Source organism: Mustela nigripes, chromosome 15 (genome assembly GCF_022355385.1).
Source record: "Mustela nigripes isolate SB6536 chromosome 15, MUSNIG.SB6536, whole genome shotgun sequence".
NCBI lineage: Eukaryota > Metazoa > Chordata > Mammalia > Carnivora > Mustelidae > Mustela > Mustela nigripes.
The window spans coordinates 11404507-11422791 of NC_081571.1; the positions used below are offsets into that span (position 1 = coordinate 11404507).

At 42.8% G+C, this 18285-nt stretch overlaps 1 protein-coding gene across 3 annotated transcripts in view; it reads left to right on the forward strand.

Annotated features, from left to right (window-relative positions):
- MTUS2 (microtubule associated scaffold protein 2) overlaps positions 1–18285 on the forward strand; it is a 569391-nt gene that overhangs the window by 483892 nt on the left and 67214 nt on the right. Inside the window, exon 1 of one of the 3 annotated variants that reach the window (XM_059377686.1) lies at positions 8787–9252. The exons of the other annotated variants lie outside the window; for them this stretch is intronic. Coding sequence (XP_059233669.1) covers positions 9199–9252 — 54 coding nt within the window. The 5' untranslated portion in view covers positions 8787–9198. Of the gene's footprint in view, positions 1–8786; positions 9253–18285 lie in introns of those variants that run through there. 3 annotated transcript variants of the gene reach the window in all.

Below are 18285 nucleotides of genomic sequence, written 5' to 3' on the forward strand. Positions count from 1 at the left end.
AACAAGATATGGGCATCTGGGGAAAGGGTTTTCCAGGCATAAGGATCAATGGGAGCAAGATGCCAGCATGGGAAAAGACTTGCTATGTTGCTGGTACAGTAAGAAGGCCAGCATGGCCTTCTGCTAGCACAGCATGGCCTGTGCTAACTGATGGGGAGAAGGCTAGATAATGAGGTCAGAGAGGTAAAAGAAGGCCAATTTATGAAGGGCCATTGAAAAGATTTTGGGTTTCATTCTGAGTGAGAAGAGAAGGGAAGAGAAGACATCAGAGGATAGAGGGTAGGGGAGGGACGTACTCTGACTTTCACTTCTAGTGACTTTCACTTTGACTTTTAGTCAAATTTGTTAAGAATAGACTGGACGTAGGTACAGGAACACCAGTTGGGAGACTATTGCCATGATCCAAGTGAGATAGGATGGTGGCTTGGACCAGGATACTTACAGCAGAGGAGTAGGAGATGGTCAGATTATTGATCTATCTTTAAGGCCATTGGACCTGAGGATTACGGTTCTTCAAAGGTTTTAAATACCCTCCAGATGTTAAAGCAATAGCTGAGCTGTTGTATATCAGCAGGTCTTGCTATCCTGAAGTTCTTCAACTTAACTAGAGTAAATCTACTCAACCTTTAATGTATTTATTCAACATTTAGTGGTACTTACTATGTCTCTGGCACTGTGCTAAGTGCTAAGGATATAGTTATATCTTTATAGGCAGATGGGGTCACTACTCTCATGAAGCTGGTGACCTACTAGGAAGACAGACATTTAACATATGGGATAACTATTTAATTGCCTTAATGAGGAATGCTACAAAGGAAAAATAGAGGTTTCTCTGAGGACCTTAACCTCATTGAGGGGTCAAGAACAATCTTAATCTTAACCAAAGGTAAGAAGCCATATGCTGAAATCAGTGACACATTTCTCCCTTTCTACAGTGGCCCCAGTCTAGTCTTGGGGAAATTGCTGCTGCCCTACAATAGAATAAGGAGGGTGAGGGCGCTGGAATGGATCCTAGATCGGTCACAGATACCACTCAAATGTCCCTATTCTTTCATCCTTTTTTTAAATAATGGCAGCTAGGTTGTTGGTTCAGCTCTATGTCCTCTGGGATCAGCCTTCTCATCTGATATGGTTCAGATGAACAGATACAGGTTGGGGCTCTGCCAGCTATTTCCCATCTCTGTATCTGATTCTACCCATCAGTTTTCCAATCATGTCCATCTTATTTATCCAGCTAGTAAAGATCATTTTGAATTTCACTGCTCTTCGAAGACTTGTCAGTTCTTCTGAATATAATGCAGAAACTTAAGGAAGATGCGTCTCTTGTAGTCACCCTGCTCACTGACTTAACAGAAAAAAAAATAGTAGTTACTGCCAAAGACCAGCAGACTAGGAAAAAGATTGTCCTACAGAAGTAGCAACCTTCCTACTTGGATATTACAGAGAAATGCCATTTTTATGACTCTGTTTTTACAAGTCTCTAAGAACAGAATAGTACATGTGTCATTTGTTTCTTTTTTTCATATTATCGCTTTAATATTCTAAATCCTGGGTATTACATCAAAGGTAATTGAGAGCATCTTTTGTCTGTATGCGGGTGATCGTAAGCCCCTATCATTTCCAGTTCAAGATTTCTGTTTTGTATTTTCCCTTTTCAGCCTGGTCCCACTGCATTAAATCTCTAGATGGATTGTGTCTGGTAAAAGATACGCATATTTTCCTGGCGATCCCCTTTGCTATAATCCAGTGTGAGAACTGCAGCTCGTATTTTAGATGCATGGGAAAAGGAGGGGCATAGACTGTGGAACCAAAATAAACAGATGGTTGCCTTGACAATCTGTAAGAGGCTCTTTCATAAGGATTTTTCATGGTTTTCTTTTGAAATAAATAGTGAGACAGTGATACAGTTTCTACCTCGTCAACCTCCTGCAAGCGACCCCATGGCTTACAAACTGCACAAAATATGAAAATGCCTCTGCCGGAAAGCCTTTATCTGGTTTGATTTCTTGGAAGTCCCATCCCGCATTACCCAGGAAATGTCTCTGGGACCTGTTGTCCAGGCAGCTTGCTAGTGTTGTGGGTGTGATGGGTGTGAACACAAGTGAGGTACGGCAAGGGGGCTGTGATATTTAGGGGAAGACAGATAGGAGCAATTACTACCACGTGAAGCAGAATGTCATTAGAAAGAGCAAGGTTGGGGCGCCTGGGTGGCTCAGTCGGTTAAAGCCTCTGCCTTCAGCTCAGGTCATGATCCCAGAGTCCTGGGATCGAGCCCTGCATCGGGCTCTCTGCTCAGCCAGGAGCCTGCTTCCTCCTCTCTCTTTGTCTGCCTCTCTGCCTACTTGTGATCTCTCTCTGTCAAATAAATAAAATCTTTAAAAGAAAGAAAGAAAGAAAGAAAGAGCAAGGTTACAGAATGTCATGATGTCACAGAGAGGAGAAAATTTCCTCTAAATGGGAGGATCAGGGCAGAGGAGGGGAAGTGGCTGGACTGGGACAGGGGAGTCCAGTCTGAGCAGGAGATTTGAACCTTACTCTGGTGATCATGGGTGGGAGAGGGGTAAGGAAGTCCAACTTTAAGGAAGACAAACAGAAAAAATAAAATTGAACATTTTAACACTGACTCATACACATGGTTTCTGCTATGTCAATTTAAAGTGATTTGTGCATGGGTTTGTAGATGTATGTTAAAAAAAAAAAAACTACAGTAGAGATGCTTGTTCCAAGTTCTGAAAATATTTATTTCATAAATGTGTTTGAATTTCCTTTTATATTTTCATATGCTCAGATCCCTTATCTAGATTAAAACATAACACAAACTGGCAATTGTATATGGCTTACAGATTTAAGAAAAAAACTGCCTTGAACTCAACAAGCGCAATGCAGTTAAGTAAAACACAGTAGCTGAGGGAGTAAGCTTTGGAGTCAGATCTGGGTTGAAGACTGCACTCTATTGTTCACCTGGCAGGTTAGGTTGTGCAATCTTTGAGCGTCCGTTTTCTTGTCTGCAAAATGCAGAGGATAATAGGGCTTATCTCATATGGTTTTGTGAGGGTTTCAGGAGGGGTTTTTGCAAGCCCTGAGCACAGTGCTTGGTATCTGTTAATAATCAGTGAATATTCATCATTGGTTAAAAAAAAAAAAGAGAGAGAGAGAGAGAGAAATTAAAATTCAAACTTCAAAAGTTTTAAAAATGAATGAAAAACATACATTTTCCCAGTTTTTATATAGCTTTGTTATAGTACATAGTGACAATATTTTTCAAAAATTTTCAAATTTATTTTTAATTTTAAGGATAGTGTATGATTATTATCAAAATTGAAACAATATAGTTAAATAAAAATCTTTGGTTAAAAATAAAAAATAAAAATAAATACAATTTAAAAATTAAAATAAATTAGTTATTTCTCTAAAACATAGAGCATTTATAAGGTTTTCTCTGAAGATATATGCCAACAGAACTTCTAACTTTTCTAAAGGCTCACTCCTGTTCCAGTGTATGAAAATATGCAAAGAATTAAAACCATCTCAAACTTTTTAAAATATTGAGAACTAAAATGTCCCAGATTTCATCAGCCTATGAGGTCATAGCTTCCTTTTATGCCAAATTACAGTAGTCTAAACCCCCATTCTGTATGCCTTCAAGAAGTTCAGTCTTTTTTTTTCAGATATTCAAACACTTTGGAGACTCCTTAGTGAGCCTTTTTTGGTGGAGGGTACCTCCCTCCCTAGCCCTGGGCTTGCTACCATGTTACATGTCCAGTTTATCTCCCTCAAAGGAAGTTTCACTGACAATTTTTCCACTTCTAAAGGCCCAAGGGAAGGAGCTGTCATTTCCTATCCCCAGCCCAGGACCCCATCCCGATTTCTTCAGTGACCTCTTCTAAGGACGTTTTGTCTGGGGGCGGTGGGTGGGGAGTGGTCACTTCCTGCAAGGAAAATCTTACTTCTCCCAGGTGGCCCTCAAAAGACAAAAAACAGGCACTGGATTTTATTTTATTTATTTTTAAAGATTTTATTTATTTATTTGACAGAGAGAAATCACAAGTAGATGGAGAGGCAGGCAGAGAGAGAGAGGAAAGCAGGCTCCCTGCTGAGCAGAGAGCCCAATGCGGGACTCGATCCCAGGACTCTGAGATCATGACCTGAGCCGAAGGCAGCGGCTTAACCCACTGAGCCACCCAGGCGCCCCGGCACTGGATTTTAATATCTAATTCTCATTCCCAACTAGAAGGAGCCAGGGCTCATGGAGGGGATGGCAGCTCCCAGATCTGAACAGGAAATATCCGAGATGAGCCGAGGATACAGAAGACGAGGAGTGTAGAGTTGTGTTAAAAGAGCACAGGGACCAACAAGAAGGTGCTCTCATTGGCCAGGGATGAAATCAACTGAGCATCTAGAAAGGATAATAAAGGCAACTGACTAAGACACATTGTGAGTATTAACATAAAAATATGTTTATAAATGATATTTTGAAAGCATGAGAGAAAGAAAACAACCTCATTGGGTACCATCACAACACCAAGTCTTCCTTCAAAAAATTGGCACTTGAAAGGATTGAGCACTGATCCCATCTTTCCTGTAATAAACTGTATTGCAGGGAACTGAAGTCACTCTAGTCGATGATGAAAAATTTTTTCTTAGGTAAAAAATTCCAGCTAGTAAATGCCGAAGTGTGATGGGATCAGAACATCCTATTCTAAGTCCCAGTGAAATAATTGATTCAGGAATAATCACTAACAGATGAAACCATCAGAGGAAAGGTTGATGGGGAATTTTACAAGGAGGAGGTGAAGCTGTCACATCGGATCCACTGTAGCCTCACTAAAAATGGGCCAGCCAGACATCATGTGCTTCCTGGTGGGATATAATATAGTACGCACACAACATCACAGCTGAGATATTGTTGCCCAAGTAAATGAAACCTGAATCTCATCCAGCCGCAAGAACATTTCATTTCAGGGATGTAGGTACAAGGGAAATGGCATGACAAAGGAAGCAAAGAGGCAAAACCAGAATGTGGGACATTCTACAGGCCAGTCAACCCAGTTTCTGAGCAAGTCAGCTCCTGGGGCGGGGCTGGGGGTTGCTTAGAAAGGAAGGGGGGGTGGGCGTAGGGGACCTGGGTGGCTCAGTGGTTAAAGCCTCTGCCTTCAACTCAGGTCATGATCTCAGGGTCATGGGATTGATCCCTGCATAGGGCTCTCTGCTCAGCGGGGAGCCTCATTCCCTCTCTCTCTGCCTGCCTCTCTGCCTACTTGTGATCTCTGTCTGTCAAATAAATAAATAAAATCTTAAAAAAAAAAAAAGGGAGGGCGGGGGAGGGCACTGGGGTTAACAAACTAGGTCTAAGAGACAACACCAAGTGTAGTTTGTGGACCTAGTTTCTCAAGAAAATCAGCTAAACCAGTAAAATAATTTGAGAAATCAGGAAAATTTTGTTATGAAGTAGCCATTAGATGCCAAGGATGTATTGTTTGGTGTTTGTTTGGTGTTTTAATGACATTGTGATTATATAAAAATGTTCATAATTATTACCAGTGCATAATAAACTGTGCCAGGTTTTTGCTTCAAAATACTTTAAGAAAATCAAAGGGACACATGGAAATAAAGTAAGAAAAATCTCTGTAATTGCTGAATCTGGGGGTTGGAGGCATGGAAAAAAAAAAAAAGGAAAAAAAGGGAATAGAGGAAATGTGCCAAAATCTTGACCACTGTTGAAACCAGAGCATTGGTGGTTCGGTGGTAGAATTCTCGCCTGCCACCGTTGAAACTAGAAATGGGTATATGAAGGTCCTTTGTATTTATCTCTCCATTTTTGAGTAGATTGCAAGCTTTTTAACGTATAAGGAAAGAAACATGGCACAACTCTAGGACATTAGTGCATCTCTCAAAATCCTGGTTATTTGCCCTGAGATCTTACCATGCCTGTGATCTCAGCAACTCCCTGTAGGATGGGCTGGGCCACCCCAGTTGCCTGCGCTTACTGCCTTCTGCACAAGAAGGGAAGCTGGAGGGCACTTGATGTCGTGAGCACTGGGTGTTTTAGGCAACTGATAATCACTAAATTCTACCTCTGAAACTGATAAAAAAAGAAAATTCAGGCAGCTTTACAGAAATAACTTTAAAAACCCTAGGATACCAACAGGCAAAGACTATAGATACATAATTCACAAAAGAGAAAATGCGTATTGCTAAGGAACAAATTACTTGTGCAAAGAAATGCAAATTAAAAAGTACAGTGATTTTAAATATCTCCTATTAGTAAGTGTTAAAAATAATAAGCTGTGAATTAAAGGGCGGGGGGAGCTGAATCCTGGCTTTCTTGTGCAGTCTCCTGAATCCCACCCTAATCTCCCATGGGCCATTGGGTGGGCAAGCGTTCCCATGCATCATCCAAGAACAAGAAGTAATTTTCTAGTATGGTGCAATCTACATTCTAATGGAGAAAGAAACAGTTTCCTAAGGTGCAGGAAGACAATTGTGCCAAAGAAATCGTGCTTTACATTACTGTGGGGAGAAGTACATTATGGTGGTTCTTCTTAGCACCTCCCCAGGTCCTGCTGGTTCCTTCTACAGCAGGGGCTTTGCTCTATCCGTGACTTGATCAGATAGGTACCTCTTGTGCAAGGACTGTCTGTCTCCATGTAGAACGCAAACCACCACTTTAAAATAGATAGATAGATAGCTGTGGTTAAAATACACATGACAAAAAATTTACCATTTTAACCATTTCAGTGGACTTGAGCTCAGGGGCATGCCTCACATTTGCATTTCATGCAACCAATCTTTAGGATTCTTTTTATCTTGCAAATACCCACCCCCCTAGTCCCTAGCAACCACCATTCTACTTTCTGTCTCTATGGATTTGACTGCTCCCGGTACCTCCTATAAGTGGAATCATACAGTCTCTTTGTCTTTTCATGACTGGCTTACTTCACTTAATGTCCCCAAGTTACATCCACGTAGAGGCATGCGTCAGAATTCCCTTCCTTTTTAAGGCTGAATCATATTTCACTGTATGAATAAATCACATCTTGTCCATTCATCAGTCAGTGGACACTTGAGTTGTTCCCACCTTTGGGCTGCTGTGAACCTGGGTGCAACAAGGCACTGCTCCTTGCAATAGAAAGGTCTTCTCCCAAGGTTTCAAAAGTCCCAGGAACAGCTCTCCGTGCAGGTTTCAGCTCAGGGTGACATGAGCTTTTCTCCCTCTGAGAGGTGTGTCCAGGCTTCCTGCTTCAGAGAGCAAGCCTGTGTGAGAGGGAGGGAGGCTTTGCCTCTGACATGCCCTAGCCTGGGCTGTGCTCACTGTCTTCCACCAGCCTCCTCTATTTTGAAACAATAAAAATTAATTAATTAATTAATTAAAAACTCTCTCACACACACACACACACACACACACACAAACACGCTGGCAAGAGGGTAAAAAAAAAAAAAAAAAAAGTGGAAATTTGCTCCCTTACTCCTATTTCCCATTTCCCAAGGGTAAGATGTTCTTCTCTGAACAGTGTGCATTTTCCCAGAAGCTTTCTTTTGGACATTTACAAATGGGTCTGTGTGTATAGTTTGGCTTTGTGTTTTATAAAAGTTTATTTCCTCATTCAACAATGTTTCCATATGGTGGAAAGGTGCTGGATATCTAGGATGTTTCCCATTTTTATGCTGTTAGAAATAGTGCTAAATGGAATTTCCTTATGCATATATCCTTGCATATTTACATGAGTATTAATGTAGGAGATATACATTTAAAATTTTGATAGGAATTTAATTTAAATACATACATACAATTTTGGTACATACAGCCATATTTCCTTCCTAAACAACTGTGCTAAGTTACCTGTTAGGTTTTTGTTTTATTTTGGTTTTTTTGAGTATAGTTGTTACCCAAGTGTTTACCGGTGAGCTTTGAAGAAAGGTTTGAACTTATTTTTTCAAGTTTAAGGCACACTTTTCAGTCTGTTTGTATTTGATCACCAAATATCCTTGTCCTCTCTCCAAGCAAATTGAAATAGCTTGTACTCCTTAATTCAAACCTCCTTGGAAGATCTCAAGTTAGTAAAATTATCTAATTTTTACAACTATTGTCTGTTCATAATCTTACAAATTTAGCGGGCCAAGGGGTAATTGTACATTTCTTCATGTGGTACATTGCAGGGTTTCTTCTTTGAGTTATCAGGAATTACCAAGTTGACCTCGTAAACATTTGCCTCTTTTATTTTATTTTTATTTGCCTCTTTTATTTTTAAGATTACATAAATATATATGTTTTCAATTCCACATCTCTTTGGGGGGGGGGGGCTTTTGCCTCCATCCCCTTCTCTTTCTGATTTTTAACTGTTTTGAAAAATTGCTCATCTCCTAGAAAGATCAAGTCCTCTAGGGCTTTTATGCTAATATGCCCAGCAGAAAGATTTGCCCCCAACCCCAGTTTTAATTACTTAAACCACTTGAATGGTCTGTGCATGTCTACCTCCGCAAGCGATTCTACACTGATATCTCAATTACAAAGATACCATCAAATAAGGCAAATTTGAAAATGAGTGGTTCCCAGCAGCAAGCAGGTCTCAGAGGAGGAGCTCCATGGAGGAAAGACCATACACTTCACGCCTGTAGGTTTCTGTACTTCTCAGGAACACAGCAAGTCTGTATTTGAGCAGAGCCCAGTCCCTCCCGGCGCCTTCCGCAGGGCTCAGTCCAGAGTTCCCCTGGAAGACCAGGCTCTTCTTTTGTGTTTCCTGCGTCCTCTCCAGGCGTGTCTGCGGCGCGCAGAGGCGCATCGGCGCGCTCAGGGGAGGGTGGGAGCGGCCGCGGCGCCCGGGAAGGGCAGGCGGCTGGCCTCCCAGGGAGCTGGCGCTGGGAAATGCTCGCTGGTTCTGCGACTATTGATTTGCCTCCTTCAGTGGATTCGTGGGGCAAAGTGACCCTCCCAGCCGCCTGTCCCTCCCTTCCCAGCTCCCGCCCTGCCCCTCCCAGCAGCAGGAGCCTAACGCCGCCGCCGCGCTGCGCTCCTCCTCCCGTTCCTCCGGCTCCGGATTCCTGAAGTTATTAGGAGAAATAAGGTAGCCGAGGGGACCACATGGAAGTTGTGACAGCTCCCGGCGGCGCACCCCTCTCGCCTGAGCCATTACCTCGCCTTAGGAATTACCCGCTGACACGCTGAATGAAGGAGGGCCCCTTGCCAGCCAGCCTGCCGGGATGGGCCACTGCTGCTCCAAGCCTTATAACTGCCTTCAGTGCCTGGACAAGACGGTACTTGCCTTCCTCCTCCCTCCTCTCCCCTCCCTCCTTTGAAAGAGCAGAGAGAAAGCCTGAGCCAGCCACCTCTGTCTCTCTCCCCTCCTATGTGTGTGCGCTTTGTTGGTGAGCCCAAGGCTGCCCTTACGGGTTCCAGTGTGCTGAATTGTGAGTGCCTTTTGCAGAAATATTTGGTCTCACCTACTCTGCAGTGCCTTACATAATTCTCTATTCCTACAGTCTTAAATGCAGCTGTTGCATTTGCCCAAAACAGCAGGGCTCCGCTCAAACATCTTGAAATCCAGACTGCCAAGAAATCCTTGGAATATTCCTAATGCATTTTAATGTACCTGTGAAACCCCAGACGCTCCAGTGGGGAATTTAGATGAGCTAGACATGCTTCTTTTGGCCAACTGCTAACTTTGAAAGTTTGCCACTCTTTTTTATAAACCACATCCATCCTTGTAATTTATATTCTTAAGGTCAGAAAAGAAAGCAGGGTGCTGTTGTCCTCACTGGACCTCTTTGCATCACACAGGGGTGAATAACATAGAGGCAAAACCTTAAGCAGCCCTGGAGTCCGAGGGTGTATTCGAGTCTTCACTGGAAGGAAAATTCACAGCCAGGGACCTGAGAATAGAGCAGGAGCAAGTGAGAACTGTATGACAATTCCAACACAAAGCCTTTCTTTGCTTTTGACATTTGCTTCTGAGCTTACAGAGAGGTTGGGAGATGCTATTAATTTCATTACTAGAAATTATGTTAGCACGAAATCTTGTCTCTGTGATTTTTTTTTTTTTCCTCACATACATTTGGATTTCTCCAAGATGCATGAAATGGGACCTAATAAAGGGTTGAAATTGCCTCTTCCCTACCCACATGGGCATTGGCTTTATAGATAGCTTGAGGTATAGTGTGTGACCAGGTGAAGGAAAATAAATAGCCTAATATAAAACTCATTACAAGGAGGTCACTTGGGAACATCTTCGTTATCAGTTCTGTTTATGAACTTTGACCTAGGAAAATTACACTGATATTTTAAAAGTTACCCGTACTTTGGTTCCAGTAGGGGTAACTATTTCAATGGGTTTTGCTTTTACTACCATGAGTATGCACTAAAATATTTATATACACATTCATGAGCTTTTAACAAATACAAATAAAAGACATTTGCACTCAATTATCTGCAAATCCGATATCGAAGTGATTAAGCCCTTTTTCAAGAGAAGTGGTCACCAAAAGGTGTTGAAAGAAGCTTTATCACGGTAGTTGTAATAAAAGGGAAGAATTTGTTGAATGTACAACAACATTACAATGTCCAGATTCCTAAGTCATGGTTCAAAGGTTTTAGAAATAGAAGCTGACATCCTCAGGCCTTCTTTGAGAAAATACAGTTTAAAGTGACTCCGTCCTCCTTTTGGGTTTCAAATCAAGTTCTTGAAAATAATCATCCCTGTGTCATTCTTTAATTTGGAGATTTTGGAAGTCAAATAGTATGTCTTCTCTTTAGTAGTATGATGTTTAAGTTAACTTTTAAATGTTTCTACTTTGCAACTTCAAACTTATTCCAAATTATTCTTTCCGGACGAAAACTTAAAAACTGCCATCTGTCAACTTTCTCATTAGGTATAAACCATATGTCTTGACTTTCCTTTGCCATAGTTCAGAGCATATCCCTAAGGAGGTTTTGAAACCACATAGTTATAGGTGCTCATCTTAGGAATTGAGGATTTTCTTTTTTAAAATTAAAAAAAGCCATTGTTTTATTTAGTTGACTGCCCGTAAGGATACCTTCACAGGCAGGATGCCAAAATCATTTGTTTATTCAGCGGTTACCTATAGGGCCAGGCATTGGATGCTGAGGGTATTACGGGATTCCTCTCCAGTCTCCAGCTTCTTTAAATTCCAAGGTAAAAAATCTACCAGTCTGTTCATTAGCTCTAACAATCCCAGTATCAACATTTCAAAGAGGCCTGATGAAATAATTGATAAGTCTTGCTTCCTTTAGACCAGCCTAATCAACCACACAAAAAAAAAAAAAAAAAAAGAAAGAAAGAAAAAGAAAGAAAGAAACATTTCCCCAGAACTTTATATGGGCACAAAATAAAAAAACTTAATTTTGAGAACTCAATTTTTGAAATGTTAAAACAATTTCTAATTACAGTGTAGCTTCAATATGTTCTATAAAGAGTCGTGGGACAATTAAAGATACTTTAAAGTAATAGTTTCAGAGATGAGTCTAAGAAATGTAAACCCGAAGATGCTGCTTTTGCCTTTATTTACTGGGAGAAAGTACAGAATCTTGCCTGAAGTATAAAATAAATAAAAATGTGTTAAATGAACAAGTGGTTTTTTAAAGCTGATTGTGCTATATGTATTTTCAGCTTTTCAAAAAATCTCTTCATGGACAATATTTATCACTGGTTTACAGTATCTACAAGATTTATTGCCCAGTTATTATGGGGGCTGCAAAGAAGTCTCAGAAGGGCCCAGCCTGCCCTGAGGAGTTGACCAGTTTGGTGGGTCGTACTTCCATCTTGCCCAGAGAAATTACAAGCTGGGGAGGCAAAAATAGCACATGTGAACCAATTAATACATGTGTAGAAGTCTGGAGTATGAAAGTCGTGTGATACTGACCATGCCTGTTTCTGGAATCTAGGGAAAGGAGAAACCCATGCTGGAATCTTAGGCAAGGTTTCCTGGAAAAAATGCAACATGAACTACACTTTGAGGAAGGGGGTGGAGTTTTAAAGAACTGTGTGAGGAACAGGAATGTAATTCTAAGCAAGGAGTGCATGAGTCAAGGTGCGTTAGCCCCGTTTGATGAAAGATGAGAGTAAACACAGTGGGAAACCCAGGCACACAGGGAGTGTTCGGGAAATATTTTCCAGGCTGAAAGCCAGAAAGCCAGTTTTTAAACTTGAGTTATAAGCAGTAGAAATCCATCTTGGGATTTCGAACAGAGAGTCAATGTATAGAAAGACTCTTTCTATAGGTATTTTGAAAGGAAAGGTGTAACCAGGGAAGGCCATTGGACACACAGATGGATTTCAAACTCTGGGTGCAGGATCCAGCCAGCACTCCTGCACACCCAGAAACCCTTTACACTTAGCCTTCCAGAGCTGATCATTCTTAAGAGCACTGAGTTATTGAGACAGATAAATTGGATGTAAACTAGAGTGCCAACTTGGTTTTTTTTTTTTAACAATAAGAAATGTCACTGGGGCGCCTGGGTGGCTCAGTGGGTTAATCCTCTGCCTTCAGCTCAGGTCGTGATCTCAGGGTCCTGGGATCGAGCCCCACATCGGGCTCTCTGCTCAGCAGGGGGCCTGCTTCCTCCTCTCTGCCTGTGTCTTTGCCTACTTCTGATCTCTGTCTGTCAGGTAAATAAATAAAATCTTTAAAAAAAGAAAAAAAAAAAAAGAAAAAGAAATGTCACTGACAAGCAAACAAATGATAACAAGCCTGAGAAACATGTATTTCTTTTTAGAGTCAAAAGTCCAGCTTCATAAGAAGCTTTGATGAGAATGGAATCTGAGCCAGCAAGTTATGGTCATTAGGCATTCAGTGGCCTCAGAGCCTATGTGTCCGTGTCCCATCACCCCTCCAGCCGGAAATGTACTTGAGAAGGCTACGTGATTGTCACCTGCCTTGACAATGGACTTTTCTTTTTTTAAACTTACTAACATACAGATTTTTTTTTTTAAAGATTTTATTTATTTATTTGAGAGACAGAGACTACAAGTAGGCAGACAGGCAGGCAGAGAGAGAGGAGGAAGCAGGCTCTCCAAGGAGCAGAGAGCCCGATGCGGAGCTCAATCCCAGGACCCTGAGATCAAGACCTGAGCCTAAGGCAGAGGCTTTAACTCACTGAGCCACCCAGGCGCCCCGATGATGGCCTTTTCTAAGCTCCTTTTGCTCTCTCCACAAATCACCTTGTCTTGCTGGCTTAGGTACTGTGCTATATCCCCTTGGGGGTTACTTTGCATATTTCCACCCTAATCTTACATGTGTTGATTATAATCTCAAAGGCTGGTCTTTTCTCTACACTGTTGGGAGGGGTGTGGGTTGGGAGAAGGCACCTCACTGTACTCAGGCATCTAGTACCTGACAGTAATAAATTTGGGAAGGTGATAAGATAAAATCCAGGAAGGTCAAGAAACTTCTGTAGGGGTGCATAAAGGAATTAAAAATCATGGCACTGGCTCATTTTCCTTTCTTTTGCTTTCCCTGAGATCCAGAATGTCCCAGCATTACTTCCGTGGATTCACATTCCTTCACCTTGCGGCCCCTAAGAGTCTGTCCTTTCTAGTTTTTGATCAGTAATCCAGGTGGGGTATGGCCTTGCCTTATTAAGTACAGCATCTTAGGAAGCTAGATATTTTGTAATCACCAATACACAGGAAAAAGCCTGGGTGAGGCACCCTAAGCTTAGTCTTTCTGATTTATTTTAAAGCAAGATGTGGTTTTGTTTATTTTGCACACAAGTAGACACTGACATGTAATTAAGAATATTAAATGTGAGGGATACTTTCCCTTGACCAGTCTATATTAAATTTTATTGCAGAGTAGAAAAGCAGACACAAAAATACAGTGCCTTATATTAATTATGGGTGAAAAAATAATATTTATTGACTGAGTCAAAGCAGGGCATTGATGCTGCCTTAAAGCCATAATAACTGAAATGAAAAACAAAAGGTCAGTCCACCTCCCAAAGGAATTTTCCACAGAGCCATGTTATGAATCTGGCCAATCTTCCCAGTATTAATATTGAAAATGAATGCAGCATTCACAAAGGTGGTACGAAAACAACACTGAAGACGTACGCGCTCTGTTGATGTCACCTAGTGACTGGTTCATTTTCAAATACAAAAGAAAATATTTCCCTAGGAAGACAAAGTTCTGCCATGTAGAATTAAAGCCTAATCTGAGCTTATGGAGCCATGGGTGAAAAGCAGTATTGTTTCTGGGAAGAATGAAAAACTTAACCTCTTTGTAACTTCATGTGTGTGAATGTCCACTTTGAACTTCAGAAATGCACAATAAAAAAAGATCTGGAAGTTTCTTCAAACAGCTTAATTCTATAGATGTCTTATTTAATTCCCCGTGTGGTTCTTGTGTTTAGCCTGTGAGAAGGTGGCCCAGCTTGCATAGTTGAATTGGTTTGACCTGCATTGACTCCAGGGCAGGGTAAAAGGACAGAAAAAAAATGAGATATTAGTTGGGAGTCTGTGGGCTTACATGTATATATTTTTATTTTTATTTTTAATTTAATTTAATGTTTTCTTAAGGTTTTATTTATTTATTTGACAGAGGGTGGGGAGAGAGAGGGAGTGAGAGTGTGTATAAGCAGGCAGAGAAGCAGGCAGAAGGAGAGGGAGACGTAGGCTCTCCACTGAGCAGAAAGCCTGATATGGGTCTTGATCCCAGGACCCTGGGATCATGACCTGAGCTGAAGGCAGATGCTTAAACTGAGCCACCCAGATGCCCCAACATCTATTTTCAATGTGTGTGTGTGGTTGGGGGAGAGGACAGCTGGTTAAAACACTCAGAATTGTAGTGAATTTTATGAAGTTGTCATCAGCCCCCTTGTAGCTGATCAAGAGCTCCTTCATGGAGAATCACAGAGCAGAGGCAGGAACAGGGGAGAGAAAGAGAAGGACCTGTATGATAGAGGTGACACAGGTTCCCAGAAATAGCCTCCAGTACTGTTTTGTGTCAGGATCCTCCCGGGGGGCTCCCAACATTCCTCCTGTATGTTCATCCTCCGCTCAGGAATTCTCCAGAGACAGCCCCGCGGGCTTGAGTTCTGACGCATTGTTTTATAATTGTATTTTCACTTACTGACTCTTTGGGAGACTCTTCAACTCCTTGAAGGCAGAAATATCCTGCCTGGTATGTCTGCCTGGCACATAGTAGGCACTGAGTAAAGCAGTGCTGTTTTGTATGGATTCCCTATTTCTGGATTGACGGGTTGGGGGTGAAGATACCTCCGTTCCCCCAACGTTCAGCTTTAATAAGAAGCAGAGTGTTCTGTTGGTTTCTGATTCAAGGAGGAGCTTAGGTGGCAAATGCCCAAGGGTAGAATCGCATGGGCGAGGCTAACAAGGAGGGACGTTTTCACTTTCTGTTACCACCAAGTTCACATGGGTAACATCGGCCAACTGAACAGATAACTCCTGTTGACCGAGCACATTACAGTAACAGCATGTGGCAGGCTGGCTTCGGGCTTGGCCACGTACCCAGTTACTTGAAGCTAGTGGAATGATTAGCAGGTTGTATGCTTTGCCAGGGTTGTGTCACTAGGAAAGATGGAAAGCAGTGCCCACCCTCCCCCCGCAAGGTCTGTGAGCACCTTAGCACGGAGAGCCAAACCTGAGAAGAAATGTAGGCATCAGCTGTAGCTGACTTGCGGTGGTCTGTTCCAGGCTAGAGGTAGAGGGGGAGAGTTGGATGTTTTATGGGGCTAGCTCATCTCAGATTCCATCTGTGAATACAGCCTATCACGCTAAAGAGAATAGAGAACTCAGTGTGCAACAGAGGGGTATGCGCGTGACCAAATAAATAAAAGAGGTGGCTAAGAAGACACAGCTGTTGTATGGGGCTTAGATGAATGTTCCCCAAGGGTCCATTTCCAGTTAAGCCTGTCCTAGAGTAAACAGTAATTGCAGAGGAATGGCCTTTTAGACTTGGTGATTTCTGGACAGTATCACCCAGCTAGTTTGGATGGTTAATACTGTGTTCTATTTTTAGGCCTTTGGAGTGAAAGCAGAAGCTCATGTGCTTGGCACCAGTCAGGAATTTTCCACTCGTTCCCCATGTAGGGAAGCACTGATCTCACACTGGGCCCTCGGAGGAGGCCTTGCTCAAATTTCATCCCACCATGTCATCACGCTGGACTGGCTTAGGTTGGGGAGCGAAGGGGAGCAGTGGCATGACATCCTTTTGAAGGGAGCCTTTGGGGCGGCCTTCCTCCTGGGTACTCAACAGAACCTAGGGGTCTTGCAAGATCACTGCTGGAATCTGTTGAGCCACGATGGGTGGGAGGGTAACTTAGAGGCAGGCGGAGAGAACAGAAGGAAGGTTTCGTGAGGTTCCCTTCTTGCCTTAAGGAAGGGAGTTCCTACAGTTCTCATTGTTGACTCACTCCATCGCAGGGCAGCCTTACGTCATTCTGCAGGAAACAAAAAGTGACTTCACTGATGCAGAAAATTCATAAATTAGAAGAGTTGGTATCATTTCAAAACCAAGCACTTAAGAAGGAAGGACTGTCGCCAATCCGCACAGGCTGGCCTGAGCAAGTGGCGCTGGGCTGAGCCAGCATCTTCAGGAGGAATGAATTAGCGGGCCCCCAGAAGGGGTTAGGGACAGCTTGATGAAGTCCCAGAACCTAAGTCAGGTTCGGTGGGGTGAGGAGGTTCGGAGCCGACGACTAAAGAAAGAATTCTTAAGACGTCATTGGTGCAAAATGGTGGTTTATTAAAGCACGGGGACAGGACCCGTGGGCAGGAAGAGCTGCTGCTGCGGGTTGTTAGGAGTGGTTGGTTATATACGCAGGAGTTGGGTAGGTGAGGACAAAGGGGTGTTCAGAAGGGCTATTGGGGCAAAGAATACTATCAGGATATTGAAGGCTTAGTTGCTATCAAGTAAAGACAATTGGAAGTCTGGTGGAATGTTACATTCCTGCTATCAAGCATCCTTGTTAATGAGATTTAGGTTTAGAAGAAATTTAACTTTATTTACTTTTCCTTCTACCTCCACCTCCTTCGGTTTTTTATGGAGGGGAGGGTGACATTAGGGCTTGAGAAACTGAGTTCTTTGTCTTTGGAAATTGGGCTATTGATAAGGTAACTTCTTTGTTGTAATCTCAAGGACATTTGCAAACCAAGGGAGACTCCTGTCTTGTAGGATTGTGATCTCAGCAAGTTAACTATTTATCATTTTGTGGCAGTCAGGGGTGCCTGAGGAATGCTACACCTATGGAGGGGAGCGGATGGAAGGGGGGGGTGCAAGGCGCCAGCTCTTGCTTTGTCCTCAGCCAGCCTCCTGCTCCCTCATCAAGCTGACGGGGAAAACAGAATAGCTACCCTAGCAGGTCGTACAGCCCTGGGATGCTGTACCAGACAGGTACTGGCACGAGACCCATAAATCAATACCATGGAGACGGGATGGTAGTTCTAGGGGTAGGATGGGTGTGAATCCAACCAAGGATTTTTTTTTTTTTTTTTTAAAGTAGTCGGGAGCTGACACTGACTCACTCAGAGTTAGGTATGAAACTGTGCTCAGGTCCCATCTGAGGATCCATGTGATTTGGATCTTGATGCTGTGTCTGTATAAGCATGGGGAGGAGGAGGCCCTCCCAGTGTGTTAGTGTTCAGCAAAGAGTATGGACTCTGGCTTCACCGTTTCCTAACCAGGCATGCAGGGGCTGGTTGCTTAGCCATGGAGCCCCAGTTCAGTTCTCTCCACTAGGAAATAGAACCCAGGGCCCACCTGACAGCATTTGGAGGACTAAGCGAGGTCAAGGGCTTACCCAGCTCTGTGCCTGGCAGAGTGAAGTGTTTGGAAAGGTTCACACTAATATAAGTGTAGTAACTCGTCAGACCTTACGAGAGTTTAGTTCTCCTTGACGTTGACATCTTCAGGTTGGTTGCTAGTCTTTGGCAGCTGATCAGTCCTTCTTTAGTACGCCACTTGAGGACTCTAGTTTGAAACTGGTTGTATTACAGGCTTACAGGCCATGCTTGCAAACGTTTGGTGAGGCCGGTGGGGTCAGGTTATCTTCCTTCAGGCTTCCCCCTCGCTGCCTCCCAAAATGGAGAGGGTGCTGGATCTGTAGTCCCCCTGGCCCCTGCCTATTTCCCCTTCCATCTCTCTTCTCTTCCAGTCTACTCCCTTTCTTTTTTTTTTTGCTTCTTATATTCTCTTGGCGTCTTTTTCCTAAAGCAAAGATAGGAGGGATAGGCCTGGTGGGAAGTATGGGCATCAGCTTTTCATCAAAGTGGTTCAAGTCTGAAGGTCACCGGCAGCCTCTACCATCATCAGCAT